The sequence below is a fragment of the Ptiloglossa arizonensis genome, chromosome 2 (genome assembly GCF_051014685.1).
Source record: "Ptiloglossa arizonensis isolate GNS036 chromosome 2, iyPtiAriz1_principal, whole genome shotgun sequence".
NCBI lineage: Eukaryota > Metazoa > Arthropoda > Insecta > Hymenoptera > Colletidae > Ptiloglossa > Ptiloglossa arizonensis.
In genome coordinates, this window is record NC_135049.1 from 11,058,174 (window position 1) to 11,077,484 (window position 19,311).

The 19,311-nt window shown below is 36.3% G+C and overlaps 1 protein-coding gene across 11 annotated transcripts in view; it reads left to right on the forward strand.

The window, feature by feature from the left end:
- Positions 1 to 19,311, forward strand: part of Bru3 (CUGBP Elav-like family member bruno 3) — a 517,352-nt gene that overhangs the window by 445,631 nt on the left and 52,410 nt on the right. For all 11 annotated transcript variants that reach the window (XM_076327284.1, XM_076327290.1, XM_076327286.1 and 8 more), the window contains one exon: positions 12,691 to 12,770. In XM_076327284.1, coding sequence (XP_076183399.1) covers positions 12,691 to 12,770 — 80 coding nt within the window. The remainder of the gene's footprint in view (positions 1 to 12,690; positions 12,771 to 19,311) is intronic.

Here is a 19,311-nt window from a genome sequence, read left to right on the forward strand (position 1 = left end):
ATAGAGAAATTTCCGTCTACGAGGCGCTAAATTTGTTTCTTCCTTGAAAGCGGGGTAGTTAGGAATTTTTATCTCAAGCTAAGATCAAACCTAGCGTGTACTATTTCAAAGGTTCAGGGTTTCTAATCAGCTATACAGGAGACAGTATAATGACATGCCGAACAATTCATTCGGTTAATTTTTTTCTCAAAAAATGAATTCTACAATATAAAAAACTATGCGACTTAAAATGCGAATGTAACAATATTTAATAAGAAGAATATATCTTTCTAGAACAACATATGTGTGATCTATGGTAACGAAGAAGAAAGGTACTCTATCTTTCTTTTTTGTAATACAAGTAAACATATAAATATTCTAATTACATATTTCCTTTCCAACTCAACCTTGTCTTACATTATTTGAACCTGGATGACATCCTGTAGCTCAAAAATTTGCCATCTTCTACATTCCCTCCGATTCGAAAATCCTCAAAAATTCAATCAACGTGTATAGAAAGTGTACTCAAACTTTAAGTCAACACCAATTATTTTCTATATCAATATCCAGCCGCTGTGTCAGTATCGGTTCACTTTTAAGTCAACTGGTGTACCTTCAATTCCCGTTCTAAAGTCCAGTAAACAAATTTCGATGAACATCTATTTCGTTCGTATGCTCTCTAAAATTTGTATCACACTTTTATTATTGCAAACGTAACCACCTCCGCTACCCCGATTTAATATCGTGCACTCCCGTATTACGTAATAATCAGAGAATGTTTCGTACTCTTTCTAAAATTTCTACGATACTTTTATTACCGCGAATGTATTCAACGGCGTTTCACGTTTAAAAAAAGAAGAAAAAAAAAAAACAAGCACCAGCTACTTGAATAGAGAGATATAAAATTACACGTCATAGTGGCATGCGTCACAAAGTAGACGTTCATTTTGCACTTTTACAGCGCGAAAGGGTCGTTGAGTGGTTTCATAAGTAGAATGTGGCTTAGCTGAGTGCCACTGGAAATGAGAGACGTCGCGATATTTTTCGGATGTAGCGAGACGTTCCGGTTGAAAATTTATCTTCTCGTAATAGCAACGTGGCAATGCCGTTTTCCGGGTGTTGTCACGTCCCGTTCGTTCCCGTACGTGTATGCCCCTTTGTCTTCTTTCTTCTTTTTCTCCGCCCTCTCCCAACATCCCTCTGGGATTCGGTCGTGTCCGCACTATAATGGCATTTCGTGTCTCCACATTACACTTGCTGTCTCGCCCCGTAGTACACGTTTCCCTGCGTTTTACACTGGCGTCTTATTTGTTTCCTTCTCCAAATATATCACAAATTTCTCGTATCGGGGGAGATCTCGCGATATCAAGGTGAATGTTCAAAGGAAGAGCAAATAAAATTCCACCACTGTTTGTTAAAGTATGTCTTCCTCCGCGTAACTGGCTCGTAGGGTTTCATCTGATGTTTGTATTCTTAATTTCGCGGTTTATTACCTACCCTCTTCAAGTATATTGCCGTGTACACGCTTTTAGCTTTAAAGTTACTTCAATAATTGAAACGCGAAGGTAACCACGATAAATGTGAAAATTCATCGTTAAATTCTCCAGTAACGTAGTGAGAAAATTTATAAATGTAATTATTAGTTTATTTCTGTTTATTTCAAGTGAAATACTTCGTCCTTGAAGAGGTTAGAAACGCGATGAAATCTTACCAGCATATTTAATTTTCTTCGAAGTAGACCTACGGAAAGATTTTCAACAATTGTTTAATTCAGGAATTAGATTGTAAACAACAATGTCCAAAGAAACCAATTAATGGTTAAACAATTTTACCCAGATTTTATAAAGCTTGGGAATCTGCAATTTTCGACAAGTTAATAATATTTGAAACTGATAAACTATATTTTCGTATGTGTATTAAACGTCACGAAACCAAAAGGCATCAACAAAAGGAACATTACGTATTAAAATAATGACATATTTGTTTAACAAGCACGCTCAGGCATCATTGATTACGTCGTTACATAAAAATACTCATTTCTTCCAGAATATTTTTCGAATGACTCGTTACTCCAGAAAATGTAACGCTTCGTAAAATCGAAATAACGAAGTCGTCTCTGCACGCTGTTATCGTTTATTCGAACGAGAAATTATAAAATGGATAAATACACTTTTAATTAGCAGGTGCCCTTGTCCACTGTGCTTTTTATTTGTATTATCTTAGGAGCTACATCTATTCATAAACAAATTCATGATATTATACCTCTGACCAGAGACCCATATGATTAAATACCATATCACTGTTTTATGGTATAATTAAAAAATTGTGTTTGGACTGTCAATGTATTGACAATACCCTCATGATAATATAACGAAAAGTACACCAATTTTTATTATGCATTAATGATTAGTACATGGTAACATTTTCTCTGAATTTACAGTCGTGTTCTCCATGTATTTCATTCGCTCTCTTCGAGCAGTCTGTTTACGTTCGACTCAGATACAAGATAAAATTCACTACTTATCCCGTACTTAAAAAAATCAACCGTCTAAATTTCGTTTCTTGACAATGAAAAACACCAAACAGTAGTTGGTAGTTTATCGAGTGAAACTCTTGTTTATTCGTCTTCTGGTTGTGCATCCACCCCCTTTGATCTAAGATAAAAATCCTCCCACACGACTGGGAGCAGCCCCGTTCGGCGACAATTAAGCGGGGATTACCGCGCAAAGGAGATTTTCTTTCCACAGAAGAATTGGATGGCTTCCCGAATCCTGGCCATCCTCGTCCAGTTTGCGCAACCGGTACAGCTGTTTTTCTTTCTCTCTGGAGCCAAGTTTCTCGCGTGGCTGGAAATTTCTTACACCGAACACCTAATTTGCAACCACGTATCCGTATCCACCCTTTCTTCTCCGTCCCCTTCTCCCCCGACATTCACATCTGCATCTGCACTTCTCTTCCTACCGTCCTTGAAACCTTTCGGTACGCCTTCGTTTTACCTCGCAAATATAAAAAGGGCTGAGCAGACACGTGGTGAGTAACTTTGTCAGCGTTTTTAATCCCGCCCCCTCATCTCATCTCTGCTTTCGCTTGTCTCGCTGGTCCTCTTTGTCCCTCTATTTCTCTCGTACGTTGAACAAACGCACAGGCTATGCGTATACTTACGCGTGCTCTTTTTTTTTCTTTTTTTTTTTTTTTTTCGTTCTCTTCTGGCCTCGGCGCACAGCCGTGCCCTATGTACCCTGTAAAACCAGCCATTGTACCAATTACGCGTACCCGCGTCCGACTCGTCGGGATTTAGTAGCTTCATCAATGACGTTGATTCGTTTGATCCGTTTCCGGCGCGAGTACACACACCGCGGTGGTAACTCCAACGCCAGTTATCGAGCATATGTTCGAACGATTTGCACGTAACTCGGTTCTGTTTTTTTTTTTTTTTTTTCTACCTTCTGTTTCGTGAAAACGGTCTCGAGGATATTGTGACTCGTGCCTCCCCAAAACACGGTGGATAAGTGGTTTGCGAACAAATACAACGCAAAAATGTAATGCAATTTACCAACAGTTATCGCAAGATTTGCTACATTAGGCGTAATTTAAATTGTTATTTTAATTCGACGTTAGAATAATTTTTCATGCTGTTGGAAAAAAAGTAATATTCTTTCTTGTTTCTGCTTTTCATTTTCTGAACTGATCTAGAGTAATTTGGTTAAGGATTGCTGATCTTAGAGATAATTCTTATAAATACAAGAGATGTACGTTCCTTTCTTTCTACGTTGAAATTTTATTATTATGTAGGTCTCTTTTTATATCTCATTTTAGGGATAGAATTTGGTACTTGTCTATTAACGTCGCGCATATACATATTTATTTGTTTTATCGATAGGTTCTCCTTGTTACGAAATCATGATTGTCCTATGATGAAGTAGGTAAAACAAGCTTTCGATTGGTATATAGTAGCTTCCATCTTGGTACAAAGAAGTAGAATACAATTAAGGCAGAGCATGTGAATATTTACGGAGTATAGAGTAAAGTTATATAAATTAATATAGAGATGTGGTAATTTATACGACATCTCTTTCGATAGGTTCCTTTTCGAATGCATTCATCTAATAAATGTACAACAATATTTAATCAAATATTTACAACTACCATGGCACTAATATACTATTCACTGGAATTATAAACGTGTAAAAATATTTCAGTATAGACAAAAAATTGATCATAGTCAGTTGAAAGATAAACAAAATATACCCGTATCGTATTAGACGCTGTGTTTTCATTATTCATAGTTAATGTTTGGTCGACTGTCTATCAAATCCCACAACAGATCACATCTAAAGTGAATCGTTTAAACCGTACCAATTGTATTCTTGAATTGTTACAACCCATCGAGCGTTAAAAATTAAAAAATTTATTTCGTTCGTTACATTACGTCATAATTCCCCTTACGGGATGCATTCTACGCGAAAAATCCGCTTTCTATTGGTAAAAGTGAGATATTCGACCAATAACAAGCCATTCGTGTCGTATCGATTTACACGTTGCGTTTGAACATAGAAAACAACTGCGTCCGGCCAAAGTACGTAAGAGGCTTATCAAAAATAACGATTCCGACAAATTCAATTTTTAGGTGAGATTACAGCGCGATACTGAAACGTAACGCCAATATTGCGAATACAATGGATTTTACTAATTACCGTGCGATTTCGTACGGATCGCTCTAACAGGACCCCCTGAATTTCATTCCACGTTTTCACGTGTGCTTGAATTATCGTCACGCAGTCTCCCGTTATCGGCAATATTTTTCTAAATTTATCAAGTCGGTAAATAAAACGAGCGGCGGCACAGCATGATCTACAGTGTCGCGTCACGAGACCGTTTGATAGCCAATTCTGTCTAACCTACGCCACGCGGGTGGTATTTACCACTATTGTTAGCATATTTTTGTTACTTAACCGCTGCCCCGAATCCATTAAGGAAATAATAAAAACCCCACCCATTGACACAGAAACGTTACGGGAACGTCCGGACGCGTGTCAAGAACCCCTACCCCGAACGTGTTCGTAGGTGCGTGCAAACACGTATCGAAATAGCACGACGTCTTTTTTTTTAGGGGGAGAGGGAAGGGATATTTATTGCTCGTTCTATCCCACGTGCTATTCCTCCATTACGATCGGGTCTCTTAATCGAGTCGAAATACAAAACGCTTTTTTTCTTGAAAATTATTCTCTATTTATTTCATTTAACGCCTTTACCGTGCCGTAGTAAAAAAAAAAGAAAAAAAAATAAAGGAATAACGAGCAACGAGAAATTTTGTACAAACTAATACTAATATCAAAGAACGAACTTTACGAATAACTCTGTAAAAAATCTATTTTTCGATTTATCAACATTCCCAGAAATTTTACAACGAGTTACGTAATTTAAAATTGAAGTAAATATACAATTGTTAACTTTCATGAAGTTTGTAAAATAGATTATTCAGAGAATTAAATTTGATCTGCGACTACAGTTGCATAAGTTTCATCGAACGACCAAACTTATTGAATAACATTACAATGCGATAACAAAATTATACATCTGTATAGTAAAGAAAATTTCAATAATTTTAAGATTGCCGAACGCGCTATTTTATACGCTAGAATAATTCCAGTGTTATTTAAATAATGAAGATGTGTTAAATTCTGAGAGACTTTCTATTACGTTACGATGTAAAAGAAAGAAAGTCTCAAAGAGTGAAAGAAATCCATCCGGTACGAACAGTTCGAAAATCAATGTCGTACTAATTTCAAAAGCAGATTAACCCTTCGGCTTAAACACTAAACAAACTATAACAAAAAGAAATGTAAACTTCGTGCAATGTAAGCTGTCCCTATGGTAGAGTAAACAGTTAAGACGCATCGCCTGGCCTGTGTACCTATGAGACTGAACAGTGAAAGAGTTAAGTACCAACTAAGATTGCAGAAGTTGATAAATCTGGCAAAAGTAGTTGAGAACATTTTCAACGTTCACAACTCAAGGATATTTCCCCATAATATACACGGAATCTTTGAAAATTATTAAGCACCCTGACAACATTAACAAGGACTAACAAAGCTTATCCCTAAACCCCATCTAGAACGCACTCCCAATTTTTCGTTAATTCTTCGACCAACCAATTAAAATGATGTGTAATTGGCGACCAATGATCCGTAGCGCGAACATTAATCTTAAATGGAGACGAACAGGACGTACACCAGTATGTCATTCGACCCCCCTGACGAAGTTGCAATTAGGGTTAGGTTCCAAAACAGCAATTCGCTGAATCTCACCCTATCACCTTGCTTTCTCCATTGCCATATGTCGTGTTTCCGTGTATTCGAAGTTACGTTTCGTTCCTCATTGTGAAGAATAGAATCGTTGAACGAAACCAAAAATAACTGAAACGGTAGGGAAACTTCGAGTCGTTTTTTTTTTTTCAAAGGGCACAATTCACACTTTCACGGAACCCTAACTTAGACCTCGTCCTTTCATCTTGCATTGTCCACCACCATGTTTTCGTGTTTCTTACTCAAACTTCAATATTTTCTTCTTTTTCTCGCCTTTAAATATCAGGTTGTTCGAAAAGTCATTTCGTTTTCCAAAATGGAGAATATATCATTTACACCTAATTCGGTGTACTATTTTCAATCCGGGAAAACTTCATGGTTTGGATTCAAATCGGAATTGAAATATTACGTTCTCGTAGAGTGTAAACACATCTGTGCCAAGTATATAAAAATGTTCCATTCCAGATTAATTTCACGATTTCCGGTATCAAAGAAGCCTCGAGTGGAAAGGGTTAATAAAATGTTTACACGCTCTAAAAAAATCGTGTTTCATTTTCACCGATAAAAGCAAAACGAAACGACTTTCCAAACAACCCAATAAAATTCTTGAATAAAAGTAAAAATAATTAACGCATCGACGAAACATCGTAACGTATTTTGTATACAATATCACCAACCGAAAGCATCGTTCTCCGATCGTTTACGAAACAACGCCAAGTTTCGCCGAGAAACACGTAACACGAAGGTGAAACGAAGGTTATCCAGCGACCGGATCAAGGGAGGAAAATCAAACAAAAGAAAGAAGAAACTAGTCCTTCCGCTTCCATCCCCACGACTCCATTAAAAACCATAAGTACACGCCGCTGTAATACGATCAAATAATTCCGCGGCTGATAAAAAAGAAAAACACGTTCTCGCATCCCCCTTGGAGAGTTTCCAACGTATCGGAAAGCCTGGCATTCGCTCGGTATACCCGCGCAAGCAACGCGCGTTAACGCTTCGAGAACGCCGGCACGGGTGGTTGGGGTGTACGGGTGGGGGGGAGAAGGAGCCGCCGTGGGGGGGTGGGGGGCAGGAGCAGAGGGGGCCGCAAAATAAACTTAGACATGTTTGCCGAGCAATCAAATATATGAGTGGAAAGTCTCGCAGGCGTTATCGATTGGTTCGAATCGGCTGTGGCGGCATAGGGGCGAAGAGGAAAGAGAGAACATTGGAACGCGGGGTAGCAGGCGGGGGGGTCGACAGAGGGTTCGAGACGAAATGGGAACGGGGGAGAGATCCACGAAACTATATAGTCGACATCGTTGGCGGCGGAGAGCCGAGCGGTTTGTCCAGTGTTTGTTGTTCGCCGTTGTTCAAGGGGCCAAACATAGTTTTCGAGCCGACGAGAAGGAGCCGCTGGAACAGCCGAATGGACGTACGTACACGTGCACGTGTCCACGTACATCCGTGTGTATAAGCACATCTCTTGTACAACGTCGCGCGTATACTATACGCGGGCAGGAGTAGTGGCTATGCCCGCGCGCGAAAAAGGGAACGCGCACGTGCACACCTACACACGTACGTAAGTACGCGAACTTTCGAGAAATTCGACTCTTTTATTTCCACGCGTCCTTACTGCTCCACCACCCCCCCGCTACCCAGTCCCCCTCCCCCGTCCCCCTTTACTGTCCCCCGCGTCTGGTTCGGAGAACGAGCGGAGAAAAATCTCAGGAGCGCATCCTCGTCGAGAGATTTCGCTTGCACAAGAAGGAACAGCGGAATGGGCCAAAACGCCTTGGAAGCTCGGACAAATTCTTACGATGTCGGTGAACGACAGGGGTTGAATCGCAAGAAAATCTTGTCCACGTACCTACGCCTTCGGGATCGCTTTCACCGCCAACTTTCAACGTTCTTCGACCATTCTTCTCGCAAATTCCTCCATAAAATACGCCGGGTACCCATAGGCACGGTTAACCAGCCCCGGGAATTTTATGCCCGACGAAACTGAAATTTGATGGTATCGACACTCCGCGGAACGATTTTATTAATCCGCTGGAACATCCCCCGACTTGGGTTTCGGTAACCCGATACCCTCCGGCGGGAACGACGATTGTTATCGAGGAGTGATTTGATATAGTAAAAGTCGAACGAACTTTACTGCCCCTTCGATCGCATTAGGAGGATTGTTTAAATTTTTAATCGTTTTAACGTTTCGCTCGAGCGAAGAATCGTGTTTCGATTTTTGCGTACTGTACGTATGTTTATAAGCGTATGGTAAGTGTAAAAAGAATTGATACAAAGGAACATTTGTATAATAATTAAAGGAAGTATAAAGAAGGATATTGTTTAATTTTTTAATCGTTTTAACGTTTTGCTCGAGCGATCCAATCGTGTTTCGATTTTTGCGTACTGTACAAATGTTGATAAGCGTATGGTAAGTGTAAAAAGAATTGATATAAAGAAACATTTGTATAATAATTAAAGGAAGTATAAAGAAGGATATTGTTTAATTTTTTAATCGTTTTAACGTTTTGCTCGAGCGATCCAATCGTGTTTCGATTTTTGCGTACTCTACGAATGTTGATAAGCGTATGGTAAGTGTAAAAAGAATTGATATAAAGGAACATTTGTATAATAATTAAAGAAAATGTAAAGAAGGAGATAACAAATACGTAGTTCGATTTTTAACAAATAACAAGAAAAATATTTGCGTGTGTCCGAGAAAAGCCCTGCAAATGAGATCGTTGTGACGATTACATTTTCGTCAATTGTTAAATAATTTTTCTATTATAAATAGTCCACGATATCAATCTTTTTATGGAATAATATTTTATAACCTATACTAAGCACAATTTGGGTGCCTTGTTAGTTCTTCTTGTCCGTATTGAGAACAAAATAAATACAAAATGAATACATTATGAAAATTAAACGAAACTGATTTTAAGTCAACGATAAACTTCGAATGGATACTCGATAGGAACATGGAAATTTTAGGAGAATTTATGTAAATCGTGAATCACACGAATTATCTAATTACATACATATGTAGCTGCCTTGTTTTAGCTAATTGAGGTTTGACATTAAAATAATTGTGTCAAGCGTGATAACATTTTCTAAATGTAGAAATATCGTATGGCTAGATTGAATTTCAGTGTCATTTGGGTCTACCGTGAACGACGTATATATTATAAAAAGTAATCAGTTTGCATCAGAAACAGAAGAATTAGTATAAAGAAATATTTTTGATCAACATCGAAATTTATCATAATTTCATTACACTTTTACTCGAAACATAGTACAATACATAGTACATATGCAAAATGTATATACAGACCTCCTTTTATATACAGACACTTACATAACAGACATTATTATAAATTAAATTATATTACTGTACTAAATACAACAACAAAAAAATGGTCGAGAATGTTCAACAAATTGCTTGTTACGACTACATATTCTTACAGTGTTATTTTCAGAATAACATTAACATTAGTACGACATTATCTGTTTTTTATTTATCTTATCATTTCCTAATCAGTTACAACCAATTAAAACAGAAAATTTCATACCAGCATCGATGTAAGTACACAAACCTGATACAAATAGAAATAGTAATTAATAAACACGCGAGTTAACAAAGTCAAACAAATTTTGAAAATCAATGTTCTGGAAAACGAAGTCTTCCACAAAAACTGTTGTTCTTTCAGGTGTTCAATTTATTTTTTTGCGCAACGAATTACCCTACGTTCGTCCTCCACGAATCCTGTATTACAACACTATAGAGAAAATTTCCCTAGAAATTTTAGAATACGTTCAAATGGGTCACGAAGTTTCGAAAGTCGAAATATCGATTAGTAGTCTAAAAATGTCTTCCAACCCTCCGGTGCCATTCGAATAACGATGGGAAGTTAAAAGGTAGATATCGAAGTCTAGAATTGCGAAGAGATTTCGAAAAGGTCCAGGACTGAAACAGAGATAGGGAAAACGTTATCGTGTCGTACTCCAGCAGGTAAGAGGGTAAGTACCCTCTTTTCGCCCCAATTCCCTTCAGTCCTACCCCAGCCTATCCCGGCTAGCATATAGCAATCGAAACTCATTTATATTTCTGGACCCGTTCACCCATTTGAATTTTAAAGCTCGGCTACCGAACCGATAAATTCTGATAAAAGTTAAGTTGCGGCCTCGTGCCTTTTGCGTTCTTTACGCGTGGTGTAACAATCGTTAAATTTACAATTACCATTGTACGATATTTTTCACAGGTACTCTTGCAATTCGTATTGCGAAATAATAATTGTACGTATAAACATTGTAAAATTGTTAAACAAAAGTCCCAAAACTCACCCTTATGCTTCGAAAATAGAATAATTTCTAAATAGAATAATTTCAACATTTATGGAAATTTATTAAAATATTTCTTTCGTCAATTGGAATTGATAATCAGTGGCCACCGATTCTGGTCCAAGATCATTAAATGGCACTTGTGCCCGATATCGTGCCCGATATCGTGCCTGTAAATATTCATTGGAATTAGAATTATTCTCAAGTGCTGAAACAGAGAGGTCTCGATTATTTTACGAGCGTGCCTAGATGGAAGTAATTTTTCAGGATCGTTCGCTCATCGTGATACGCATCGTTATTGCTCTAAACCAGGAATAGTGTTCCGGATTACGGAGCGTTTCTCCGTTCGTGGTAAACATCTTTTATTAAGAGCACGTTGCGCTCCACTGGCGCGTCAATTTTTCAAAGCACCCTCGAGTTCTTTGTCTTCGTGTCTCTATCTGACTATAACGATAAGCGCGCGTGACAAAGAGTAGGGGCGTTTAATCGTTCCATCATCACTGGGGATGGTCCCGACTCTATGACAATGGCGGAAACGGAACTCCTTTTATTCTCCTTCCACGAATCCTTCGCGAAGTTAAAACGGTTTTCACGTCTTCGGAATATCGACTGTGCCGCGTGAAGTTTCGTCCGCGAAAGCAAAACGATGAAACGAAAATTGACGGCTTCTGCATATCGTTCAGTCGTTGAACATCACGATCGATACGGAGCCGAAGGATAATCTTCTAAAATTGCCATTTTTCGTATTTCGCTGGGAAAGAAAAGTTCGTCACCTTTACGTTGGATATATCTTTTCGAATATACGTATATATTTTTTATTTACCACCATTTGTACGTGAACCGAAAGATTTGAATTATTTTTATATAATAGAGTATAAAATATACGAGGATGTTTTTTAGCAAAGAGATATACTTTATTGGAAAATGTATTTTAATGTGAAAACTCGCTTAAAATTTCATTGTATCTGGATAATATACAACAATGATTTTAAATTGTTTCGCTACATATAAATAGTGATGAATGTTCCACAAGAAAGAAAGTTAGATTGTATTTTACCGCAAACAAGTGGTACTCCACGAGCTTCAAATAATAATATAAATACCGAAATGTGTATTTTTTTTCGTACAAGGACATAAATTTGGAAATGGTTTGGAAAGCATTAAATTCTAAGTTATAAACTAATTGTAAAATTAATTTTAATTAGAATATTGAATTATAAAAGTTGTACAAAAAATGATAGCACGGAGTCAGAGAACATGTTACAAAAATCAACGTGTTAAGAAATCAGAAAACAATAGTTATTTAATCGACGTGTACCGGAAAAGTTGTAATAAACGCGCCTAAAAGTTTGAATCTCACAGTGAATACAACTGACCTAATTAGCCTTTTAAAGGATACCGACTTAGTTTCAAAGTCGTTTAAATTATTGTAACATGGAAATATCCTGACTCATTTGCACACACTGTCTGTATACATATTTTATTTATATCTTTTTCGTGTGCGTCATTATTATGTGTAACAAAAACGTTACAAAAAATTTATTTAAGTAAATAAAATTATAAGTCAATGTACAGTCACAAAATTAATAAATCAACGTTATTTTGAATTGTTATCCCTCAATTTTTCGAATTACTTATTTAGCAAATTGTTTTGAATAACTGTGTAAGGTCTGATAAAAGATCTGACAAATTTATTGTTCCCTTCTAACAACAGTTTCACAATTTCTTTGTTTCGCTAGAACTTCCACAAACTGTCTAAACAATTTCTTGGATAATTACTTCAGGAATAGACTGAATTAAGTCTGAATAATATCAATAACCTCACCATTACTCAGATGAGTTGTACTCGCCATGACAGTCAGAATCTTTGATGTGTTTATCACATATTTCTCATCATATGTCGATTACATAACTATTGTTTCTTCTATCTTTTCTTAAGAGTACCAAAAATGGTCATTTCCAAACATTGTTCTTTCGAATGAATAGCACATTCGATTAATTTGTTATCGCTACGCGTATGACGAGACACATTAATGAACTAATAGTCTATCGAATATTAATGAAGTATTTCTTTTTGTTGCAGGCTGTGCATTCGTAAAACTTTCGTCACATCAAGAAGCGCTAGCGGCAATCAATTCTTTACACGGTAGCCAAACTATGCCGGTAAGTGATTTTATCTTACCTTACTATTCTACCTTAACTAATTTTTTATCAATCGTAAAATGATTATAAACCGTTTTGAGTATTTTATGCATTTGATGACCATACTTTGTAGTAACGAAGAAGTAGATATTTCACTGTTAAAATAATAAAACATGCTGAAAGATAATATTTTTTAAATTCGTTCAAATCAAATGACAAAAGATACAAAAAATAAATGGAGCTCTAATGTTTTTCCAGAATGGTATTTGTATTTTTTAATAGCCATACGTACATACATTGACTTTGTGTAAAATATTTGCAAATTTAAAAAGCTACGATTTTTCTGCAATTGCATACAATAAGTCAAGTCATATAGAAATTATATTCTATAATTATACATGTGATAAACTATTTCTTAAAAGTTAGAATAACTTTTCATAAGCATTAATAACATTTTATCGTAACAATAACGCTAAAAACTACCAAATAGTTAACATAATAATTATTGCAATATTTTTCTGTAGCGAAAAATCATTTGTTGGTGAAACTCAATATTTTTTATCGCTACTGTATACTTAACTTGATACATATTGTTAACTTCAGAACAATTTGTATAACGTACGATGTACGCATTGTTTAACTTTCATATAAGTATACGTAATGGATAGTAACTTCTATGCTCCTAATTTCACTTCTTGCACTAAGGATTACCCATAACTAACTGTATCATTGGTATACAACATTACTATATAACAAATAAGATTTATTTTTCAATTCAAATTATCTTTCTTCAAGTATCAGAATTTATGGTCTATAAAACTCACACAATATTCAAATAAATTTAATACATGTAAGACATTTTTGTCTGAGCATCTTATAAATAAAACACTAGTACTAAATGGAGTAGGGGCTACAGTGGTCTACCTACATTTTTTCAAAATAATCTTCAATATTGATAATGTTCTCTCCAGACACCTAGCATATAGTTATCATCATTATAGTTACATTACATCTTTCTTAAAATTTCTACAGTAAATTCAAATTCTTGACTTAACCAACCTGTTTAATCTACACTTATCACACTATGGACGACATTATAGCAAAATTTCCATATCGAACGATATCTACACCGAATGAATAGTCATGCAAAATTCAGTGTTCAGATCATTAGAAAAGTAGCATCAGTCGTGAAATTACTTTGTACGTACAAACATATGTACACCAATCACTCTATACGTACAAACATATGTACATCAATTACTCTGTACTTACAAACATATGTACATCAATTACGCTCTGTACGTACAAACATTTGTACATCGAACACCCAGTTTTAATAAGTGTTCGGTTGTTAAACATTCTATTATACAATCGAAAAGAGAATCCTTTAAAATAGTTACGGCTGTCTCGTATCGCACAGTGTGCGTTAAACGGTACAGATGACTATCAAATTAACAGGAGAATGGAAGCAGAAATAAATGCGCATAGAATTAACATAGTAAATGGAGCTGCGAATAATATAAACGACGGAGTGCACCGTAGACCCATGGATGGTCATTCTCCGGAGCAGTTAAAGCGTGTAGAGTAGACAGCCGTAGTAATGACTGTCGTGCTTGTAAATACCCTGTGCCTGCAATCTAATGACTGGCCAAACAGAAATCTGCATAACACTTGGAGAAGTGTGGGTCGCCTCCTTCTTCTTCGCTGAGTCTCCCTTGGCCCCCGCGTCAAACCACCAAACTTTCTCGGTTTAGGGTCGGACCACGAATTCCCAGTTGTAATTGAATTGTCAGTGTGTTCTGTCCGGGATTCCACCTGCTGATTGGCGAAAGTTCGCAAAGCCGCTTCCCGAACTTGACCATACGGCATCCGTCTTCCACCCTCGTCGTTGTTATCGTACAACCGTCACTCACCGAGGCTTGTCGATTCATCTGAGTTCCAAACTCGGGTTTATTAGCATCATGTTACCTTAAATACTCAATGTGACCTTAACTGCTCGTAAAGTTGGTAGCTGCAGGTAAAAGTCTCTTCTGAACTGCTCGAAGGATCTTCTACAGAGTCTTAGGAACTGGGGTCATTTTAACGCGTTTATTTGATAAATAGAAAAGTAACAGGCGAGAAGTAACAATTTCAGACGTTTCGGCTCTGACGAAGGTCCTTTGCAAAACTTAAAAAAGAGATCTACAAGTTTTGAGTACTAACAATTTTAGACCAAGAATGTTAACTGCTACAGATACTGAGTACTAAGATATTAGTATTCTTCCAGAGTACATACTGGCTACCAAATCCTAACTGAATTTTAACTGAGGCATATATACTTCCAAATGTCTTGATTGATTGCTAAATTCTACTTGAACGACCAAGTTTTATCCAACTGCCAAGTTTGGCTGGAAGTATCGCGGCTTTCTTTTGTGCCTTTAGTGCACCTTTCATGGAGATTGGGTATAACGATACCTGTCCCCTATTGTGATGGACGGAACCTTGACAACGATATGGAATTTTCTCCAGAACCTGAGTTCGTCTAAATAGGTTAGGGCACATCGATCCTCGAGAACCACTTGACTAATTTCTGTCTCACCTATCGAAAATTATTTGGTTTATAACACGTCTACTTGTTATTATGGATAGAAAAAGCAGAATTATTAAATCTAACAAGAAGAGGGTCAGAACTGTCCTAAGACGATTTTAATAAAATTTTATAGGGTAATAAATTTCCACCTATGAAAACGGTTAGGGTCATTTTGGGTGTAGACGGCCAACAACGTTTGAAAAAAGAGGGATCAAAGCTTAGAAAAGGTCGCTCGGTGGATTAGTACTAATGACCGTATTATTTCGTCGAAAGTGGGCGTGGTATAGTGACACGTAACTGCACACTAACTTGTTGACCCGAGTTTTCAAGTTTAAATAAAACAAATTTATTTGTATTTTATTTATTTTTAGCAAATTATTTATTTATTAGTAGTAGTAGTAATTTAATGATAAAAAGGAACGTGAAAGCATGTTTTAATTATTATATTATACAAATATTATAAATTGATTCTGTATTTTTTACTATTAACATATTTTTATTATTACCAAGTGTAGTATAATTACTATAAATGTTAGAACTGTGAAAAGTAGTAGATATTTACGATTAAAGACTATAATTATAAATATTTACTATATTATGAAACAGAGTAAATAAATTATTAAAATCTAAACGAATTTACTCTAATTCTATTTGAATCCGGATCAGAAGATTAGCATGCAGGTACATAATGCTATATTATATTGCTATCTCCGGCCAGTTCTGACGAACCAATACAATCATTTGTACTAGCATGATTTGTAAACTTTGATTCTTCGTTTTTCGAAAACGCGTGACCATCTACACCTAAAATCATCCTAATCTTTTTTACAGATAGAAACATACAACCGTATAACATTTATTTAAAATCGGTGTACAACAGACCTGACTATCTTCTTGTGAGTTATAAATTTTAATTTCTTTCATCAAAAGCTTCTTTCCTTGAGGTAAACATATACTAATTATAAAATCATCATTCTCCGGCTCAAAAGTAACGATAGATTAATGATCCATATCATAAACCCTCTCTGCGGCTGGCGTTAATAAGTGTGATGGGACAGTTTGACAATTAATGACGAAGCATCATTTTACTAGCTGCCAATGATCGATTAGATTTATGATGACAGTATGACAATTACGGAACGTATCCGTCGATAACATAATATATCATATTATGTTCATGTTTCCGTTGGCCCTATCCACAGAACGTGTGACAAATTATACGTATAAATAATTTTATGGATTAGAACTCCTCCAGAAAAGTCACAAAATCAGTTACATTCAAACACTCTTAACGAATATAGTAGACGAAAGTGTAAAGTCGCGCTAAGAAGCATATATCCAGTGATGGATATGATCTTGAAACTTTTATCGAGGTAAAAATTCAGACTTTTAACGAGGATCCGTATTTCCGAAGAAACATATCAATTATATTTCTATGATAATAAAGCTAGAACACTTTTTTCAAATACTTCGCATCAATTCAATTTACAGCGGTTACGAAAAAAAAAAAGAAAAAAATGTATACCAGAGTAGGAAAAATGTACACCCGATACTCTCCAACGTATTCGGCAATTGTTTCGGTGTCCATTGGTACGGGAGGAAAATAGAGAAAGACAATAATATTTGTTCCAGTATCAACGAGGAATTTTTGTTGCGAGTCACGAATCCGATGCGTGTACAAAATCACGGATTGCGCTAACCTAAAGGGTGCGGCAGAGACACGAGGCTGTTACGTGAATATTACTCGTTGTAACGCTCTAATCCAATAGCGAAACGTGGGGAGAAATGGTGGGTACAGAAGAGGAACTTTAGAATCGTGCCAGGGACCATTTGCTCTTAAAAGAGAAACTGACATGACGCGGAACGTAATATGCAGATCGCTTAATTATCACAACGAATTATGCAAATTTTGACACGAACGTTACGAGATTTCACCGCGCCGCATTGGGTACTCCGAGGGTGCGGAAACGGAGGACGGAAACGAGTCACGCAGTTTGCCCTTTCATTAGGACCAGGTCTAGATTTGTTGGCTTCGAAGAAGCGTTAATAATTGACGTAACCGCGTACTCGTGAAACCCGTTAAATCGAAGTTACCGTGAAACTTTTGTGTTTGCTCTTGTCATGTATGCAAACACGTCTGCGTTGAACGAATGATTTACAGAAACTAACTGATTTAATTATTTCCAAGGTTTAAATATGTACGAAAAATTATTTCGACAAATACATTCTATTTGAAGGTCACCTTACGACTGGCACGAATGTTTCGTTAGTGTTCAAGGCATCTGAAGATCGACTTCGTTTTTTTAAATAAACTATCCATATTTGTATAGTACGATTCGAGGTAGTAATGAATTTTGAGAAATTCATTTCTCTATAGAGAAATTTACCACATGGAAGTGGATATGCCATTTAAAAAGTTGAAGCTGACCTTCGAATGTCCTTGATATCCACCTATAAATCAAGAGTACCCACTACAAAATATCCTCTTCCTAATTACACGTTTTGTGTATTAATAGCTATTTTCTGCGTACACAAGCTTTAGAAATAATCATATAGAACACTTTCTATCGATCACATCTGTATGAAAATTATGGAAAGCCTTTCTCTCGTTCTGGCTTATTAATTCTCTATAAAACATTGGTATCTCATTCGACACACTTTCTGTCGAATAAAAATATAGATACATTGAATTCTTCGGTTGTCGAGCTCTAAAGAAATTTTATTAAATTTATCGCTATTTTCTATTGAATTTAACTTCCCTATTTTCTTAAACCGAGGAAAAGAATCTTTCGACGGAAGCATTTCTTACAATATACAGCAGACGATATCGCAGCAACCTACGGGTAATTCGTTGCGCGAAAGTTGCGTTCGCTCCAGTTTCCCCGAACATGTCACAAACTTCAATTTTTCCCTATGTTTTCTTTACGGTTCTCTTCGGGTACACATGTTTATTTCCTCTTACACGCTGAGCACGAAATTACGTTACGAGTGTCCAACGTCTGTACAGACAAGGCAGAGAGCACCGATTCAGATTATCGGTATCGTAATTCAATCTTTTGTGTCTTTATGGATATCTGCAAGATTATTCTGAGATGGTTGATTGCATTAAGCACGATCGCGATCACGAACAAATCCAACGCCAATACCATTTCGTGGAATACCTTCCCATTCAATGAGCAGGCTATTATTATTGAAGCCAAACGTGGAATAATAGGACAATTATTATAATAAACACCAGTAATATCGGATTTCTTTACATTGTGTCTAACAAACGTGAATAGATTTTGTTGGTTAAATTGGATAATTAACATTTTCCAATTTTTAATAAAAGTCTTGCCTGTTCGAAGACAGTAGTATTGACCATCTGAATGAAAATTATAGCAAAGAACAACAAATTTGGTGATTCCAATGAATAAAATCTCGAAGAAAAAAGTAACTGAAGAAAAACACGAGCCAAGCTTTCTTAAGAACTATCTCAGATCAATCTGATTGAAGAAATTATTGCATCTATTAAACATGTCATAGAGTCACTTGTAGGAAAATTTATTTTTAAATATAATCAGTTTGAAAGCTTATTTAGATCCATATATCATATTATTGTGGCGAAGCTGTACATACCAATTAAAGTATGCCTTTATAACATTTATTTACTAAGTATTTATGCCTTTTGAATAAGTAAAATTAAAAATCTTACGCTATAATTGTCGAAAACAATCATACTCTTAAGAGAATTTAATAATCGGAACACCTTATCGCTTCTTACTCTTTTCAATATTAATTAACGTATCACAAGTTTCACAGATCCAAGAATTAGTAATAAGTGAAGAGTTAGATAATCTTCTTAATAGTTATCATTTCGCAATCATTGTACAGATTATGAACTCCCTTAATGCAGGAGCCATTGAAAAAGGGGTCACGAATGGCAGGATTAAACTCGAGAACTGCAAAGTAGTTGTGGAATGCAAACTGTCTCAAGACATCTTGAATGAAGGA